The sequence below is a fragment of the Cajanus cajan genome, chromosome 7, assembly GCF_000230855.2.
Source record: "Cajanus cajan strain Asha chromosome 7, NIPB_CcT2T_4, whole genome shotgun sequence".
NCBI classification, from domain to species: Eukaryota; Viridiplantae; Streptophyta; class Magnoliopsida; order Fabales; family Fabaceae; genus Cajanus; species Cajanus cajan.
In genome coordinates, this window is record NC_138523.1 from 43587457 (window position 1) to 43593697 (window position 6241).

At 34.4% G+C, this 6241-nt stretch overlaps 1 protein-coding gene across 1 annotated transcript; it reads right to left on the bottom strand.

The window, feature by feature from the left end:
* Positions 1 to 268: 268 nt before the first annotated feature.
* On the bottom strand, positions 269 to 4473 carry LOC109795353 (zinc finger protein GAI-ASSOCIATED FACTOR 1). The gene is made up of 3 exons (XM_029269802.2): positions 4030 to 4473; positions 2292 to 2688; positions 269 to 1533 (listed from the first exon to the last, which is right to left on the bottom strand). Exons 1-3 carry the CDS (start codon positions 4247 to 4249, stop codon positions 573 to 575), a joined length of 1578 nt encoding a protein of 525 aa, XP_029125635.1. The 5' UTR covers positions 4250 to 4473; the 3' UTR covers positions 269 to 572.
* Between the last annotated feature and the right edge of the window lie 1768 nt (positions 4474 to 6241).

A 6241-nucleotide genomic window follows, 5' to 3' on the forward strand; every position in this document is an offset into this window, starting at 1 on the left:
TATCTTTTTAACACACTCATAAAAGAAGGGCTGTTATTGGATTACTTATATATATCTAGTACTACAAACTTTAATTAGACTTAAGATTTCTAGTTCTTAACATGAAGGGGGCATTCAACATCTCACATTATCATAATAAAAACAATATAATTAAGTTGTGATATAGTTATATTTTACAAGTTAATTTTTTAAAAATTAGTTAGACTGAAATTATCGTTCTAACATAGAGAAGAGAAAAGAAGAAAATATAGAGTGAGGATAGCTAATGTGACATAGAGAAAGAAAAATGAATTATAAAAGTGTTTCGGAAATGGACATTATCCTTAATTTGAACAGAAATTTATGGGACCAAACGGTGGGTCTACACTGTTACACCGACCACTGTCGACGTTTTAATGCGTCCTCCTCTTTAGAAAGACACGTTCAGTAGTTTTCTTGCACCATTTCTATACTATATGTGGCCGAAATGAAGAGGGATTAGTCAAAGAAAAACAAGAACTTAACGACCAAACTCAGCTGAAAATTCCACCCTCTTAAAAACTTGTCTATTATTCATCACGAGGGTGCTCTTTTCAAATGCTACTCGTTGCTGAAAATGATTCGAACCCTGCGTTCTTACTAGACCAATTTCTCCAAACCTCATGATCCGGTACACTACCACTTTCCCCTTGTTGGCCACCACCATAGAAATTTCCATGTGCACCTCCACCACCACCGCCACCACCACCACCACCACCACCACCACCACCACCTCCGCCACCTATTCCCAAAAAGTCCAGAGTCATCACATCCCCATTCCCTTTACTTCCACCAACGTTAACACCACTACTCGACCCACCATTTTGTCCTCCTCCACCATTGCTTCTATTGTTCTGCTCTATGATCTTCGACAAGGCCTTGCTTTGATCCAAAATAGCATTAAACATGTCCACACCGTTCATTCCAACGCTACCACTTGCACCGAAGCTATTGTTATACTGAGGAGAAACGTTAACATCGTGTTGTCCAGCGTGCATGTAGTGGTTCATGAAGGGTTGTGAATGCGATCCATTATTTGGTTGGTGTTGCAGCACGCCGAACGACGGCGGTGCCATGTTTGTGGCGGCGAAGGTTTTTTCTGTCACCGTGGCTCCCATTTGCGCAGCTTTTTGCAGCAGCGCAGTGGCTGACATGTGTGGCGAGCCTGCAGCCAAGTTTTCCTCGAACATGTTTGAGCTTAGTTGGAGAGAGGGAGAAGAGGTTGATGAGAGGGTTCTAGTGAACATGGCAACGTTGTTGGTGTTGAAGGGTTTTGGTGGCATGAGTTCGTGTGGCAGTGATAGAGGGTGCTTGTGATCCGAATGGTTGAACTCTGAGGTTCCACTGAGGTTGTTGGGAATAGTGGTGTTGATTGGTAATGAGGATACGAGGTTTGGGATTGGTTGGCATTGCAAGTTTGGACCTATCTTTGGCAATTGTACTCCTTCGTTGCCTTTGTTGTTCTCCTCAGTTAGTGCGTCACAGAAGGCTCTGTGTGTAATGAAGCTGTCTCTTCTGCAATATCATAAACAATATGAAGCATTCAGTTAGCATGCATTAAGGAAAGAGAGTGGAGTTTGTTGAACTATGTTCCATATAAATAATGCCAAGTAGTTTTTCATGAGGACCAATATGCATGGGAATTATTATTATCAAAGAAAAAGTGGCTTGGACCAGGAATCTTTGACTGAGCCAAATAAATTTAAAATGTATCTGTGTACTTATAGTGACTTATCATTGTACACCAGAAAGACCTGGGTTCTACATATTTTCTTTATTCAAAATTATATATAGATGCTACTTGCTTATTAATTGTTGATGGTTAATCAAGGGCGGCGTGTATATGATATGTTTTTATATTATAGCTAGAGAGAAATTTCCAAGACACATGTGAAACTAATCAACCTAGAAATGGTTTATGGAAACAAATTCAAAGATGGAAAGTAATGCAAGTAGTTGATTCGTTTTTTAAGTCAACAAGGTGTGTGTGGTCAAAGAAAGACTCATCTAACATTTTATTTGTAAAGGACAGGTACTGCATGCAAGTTACGCACGAAAAACACGGATGAATATATGTAACAGATAAATGGCAGAAATACTCTCTTTATTTTGTTTAAAAAAATTCTATTGTTAGTTAAAATTTATTAACATATGTAAATTTTGGTGGGTCTTAGTTTCTTTTTTTAGCTATAAATAATTTTAACCAATGTGTTAAAATTAAGAAGTGTTGTTATGTTGTTGTATATAATATGAGTTGGAAAAGCTTTATAAACCTGGAAAAGATGGTTCCACAGTCACATTTGTATTCCCTTGTACCACAGATTTTAGAGTGGGCTTTCCAGTCAGACTGAACAGCATATTTCTTTGAGCACTTATCACATTTCCACTTCTTCTCGCCGTGCTTTCTGCAGAAGTGCTTTTTGATGCCAGTGAGATCACCGAGTGCTCTTGCTGGGTTGTGGTGGACACACGAAGGTTCTGGACACACATAAACGCGCTTTCGAACTTCTGTGCTTGTTCTCTGCTTGAGCTTCCATGGCAAGTTGTGGCCCCGTCGGTGCAACTGAAGGTTTTGGTCCCTTTGAAACCCTTTGTTGCAGATTTCACATATGAACCTGTTTGTGGCCATTAGTGTGGTTGGTGATAGAGCTATAACTTCAGCACTTGGATCTGCACACGTGCCAGTGCCAAACGGGTAACTAATAAACTCTATGCATATATAAATCTCTTGGTAGAAGCTAGCTAGCTTCACCATTAATTATTAATGTGCAATATGCACCCAAAGCAAAAAAATAATAATAGTTATTACAAGTTGATTCAACGGATATTTTCAGCTGAAGAAAGTGACAAAAAATACTTAGAAAGTGGAGATGTATAAATTTTAATAATAATAATAATGGAGGAGAAGAAGAAAAATGCTTGATATCTGATATTCTTTGTTCACATTGCAGCCACCAAGATAAGAAGAATGAAAAGAGAAATATAATTTAAATTAAAGCCAAACCCCAAGACCTCTCTCTCTTTGTCTCTTCCAACCCCTTTCATGTTTTTTGACTCATCCAGATGCAGACACAAGGAAACAAACACATAAGAATACTCACACACCACATAAAGAGTAAGAGGTGTTTCGTTTCATATATAAAAGCATATATGTGTATATATATATATATGTGGTCCTTTATATCTTGAAACAGTTGTGAAACTAAAAACAAAGGAAACAGGAGAAGAACTAGCAGTCAAGCAAAGTCAACAGTGAACACCAATGATTGTAAAGCCATGAGAAGCAATAATTGAGCTTCTTCTTCTTCACCTACTAATTACTCCCCAATAATTCATCATTTTGGCCACCAAATTCTGCCTTAAAAACATACCCAGATCCTTCTCTTTGTTTGAAAGAACATGACTTCTAACAGATCAAGGCCTTATCATCTTAATTTCATGGAGCCTACAAATATCTTGATTAAATGTGGTTTAATTAATTAAACATGTCATCGTCCAGAAATTTTAATGTAGATTTTTTGTGGGATATCACTTTCTTTATTATATAAAAAACCCCATTTTGTGCAAATATACAACCAAACTATGCATCATTTTTAAAATCAACGAGGAGAGTGAAGAAAAATATACTTTATACACTTTTTTTTTTCATAAATGAAAGATATATACCAGATTTTTTGTTATATTATAATCTAGGGATTAGCATGTGCAGGCCATGGATAATTAACAATATTCATCCATATATATATATATATATATATATATATATATATATATATATATATATATATATATATATATATATATATATATGTTTGCAGCTTTAATTTGATTATCCATTTTTTAAATCTGTAAAAAAAATTGCAAACCCAATAATTAGAAAGTGTTACTTAAACTAGTAACTCTGAGAAAGCAAGACAAAAAGAGAAGAAGGAAACTAGGAAAGAATATATATATATGTAAATGGAGCTGAAAAAGAAAAAACTTTTGTAAGATGGTTGTTGGAAAAGTTACCTGGATTTCCTGGTAGGCTTCTTTTCTTCTTAACAGGTGCAGGTGGTTGTGAATTTGTGTTGGAATTACCATTGCTATTATTTGTTGTTGTTGTAGTTGAGGTATGAGAATGTGGACTATGGAACTGACCAAGTATCTCAGATTGCTGTTTAACTGCTGCATCTTCTCTGGTATTCTCTGTGGAGAAGCTCCCACTATCACAACTTGTGATGTTTGACATTGAAGGTAGCCAAAGAAAAGGGAAGAAAATATGTTCCCTTATTTAATTTACAAACAAGTGTTTGTTGTTGCAGCAAGATGAATTTTGTTGAGGAAAAAAAGGAGAGGTAATTGAGACAGAAAAGATGGGATTTGTGCAACTAGAGGAAGACAAAAACCAGGAAACTCTCCTCCTTTTATGGTGTGTAGACGAGGGTGCTTGCTGGCACAAGAATACAAAGAAACCACGCTTTGGATTTGCATTGTAATAAAAATAATATTATACTTCTTTTAGTCACTGTTCTTCCTACCTATATGTATATGCCCCTACCGTTGCTTCATATTAATGCAAAGCCCTTTGTTTTTTTTTTTTTCCCATGTATAACATATTTTTTTTTGGTATTAAGAAGGGCTTGGTATATATATAGTAAACTACTTATAACATATTCATTAGTTCATCAACTCTTAAAATATGAAAGTTGATTTCATATTTTTAGGATTCATTCTTCTCAATATTAAAATAATATTTGATTAACAAAAATTATATATAAAGATTAATAAATTATCAATTTGGAAATATTATTAAAAAATTGTAGTTGAGAGAAAAAATCATATAATGATGGATTTGATTTTTTGACAAAATTGGTTATACTTTACATCAATAATATTATAATTAGAAAAAAAGAATACCGACATTACTTATATGGTTATATGGGAGAGAAGGAAAATTTATTTTCAAAAGTGCATGTGATATGGTGAAGCAAACTTTACCCAAAAATACTATAGATAGATTGAGATGCACATAAATTGATTCTCATACTTAATTTTCTGGTGTTGTTGAAAGTAGTTAGTGGTATAAACCCCTGTTGAAAAAGAGATAATATAGAGACAAATACGGGTTCTTACTAAGTATTAAGGAAGGGTATTTTGGGTAATTGAGTTGTGGTAGTCTTTTGAAAGATTAATTTATTTGACGTTGCAAGAGGACGAGGGCTTCAAGTTGGAAAGTTTGTTTGTTTGTGGGGATATTTTAAAGCAAACACTATTATTCCGGAAACGCCCCTGTCCTTTAATGGAAATAACGAAATTGCCACTACGAGTAAGACTCAGCCGCCTAGAGCGTGTGAAGTTACGAATTTAACCTTACCCCTTCACGGGTTGATTCTGATCGAATCATTCTCGAAAATGACCCCACAATAATACAAAAATTCTTCTGTTCACGTGTGTTCCGGGTAATTTCCGATGGGTCACGCCCCGAGGGTAACTTTGGAATTTCAATTTAAATTTAGGGCTCTTTTGTAATTTCCTAAACTTCAAATATGCTTAGAAGTGGCGTGTGGTAATTGGTCTCCCTAATTTCTTTCTTTCTTTAGTTTTTTAAGAATGATATATATATTATAGTCTATTGACATTATAAAACTTTATAAACCGTTGGTGAAACTAAATTGAATTGAACACGAGTAAATATAATACTATCAAAATTGTCACCCAAAGTGAGAGGTACAGAACTGTTGCAAAAACGAATGGGTATTAATTCAATTCCAATTTAGTGTCTGAGTTGTTTCACGTCATTTAGTGACTCATTTGTTTAATAATAATTAACGAAAGAAAATATTTCAAGTGGGGGATTTCACAAAGAAAAGTCATGAAGCATGCATAGGTTGGTTACTCTAGTTACTTGCATTACTTGATCATGGATTTGGGTCAAGTTATCAATTCATTTTTCATTACCCTTTTAAATGTTTCTTCTTCTTCTTCTTTTCTTAACGATTTTTGTTTAATATTATATTTCATTTAAGCTAATTGGCTATATATGAAAAAATAGATGTAATTTTTTCAACATTATATTGTTAGTTGTAAATGTTATTATTAATTGGAGAAAGTCGAGATTCACAAGTGATGATATATATATGATTCAAAACTTGATCGTCATGAATCAACGCAACCAATTGAATTTTGTTAGTACAGCGAAAAGAATTTGATTTTTAAATGTGTAAGAAAAAAATATTAAAAA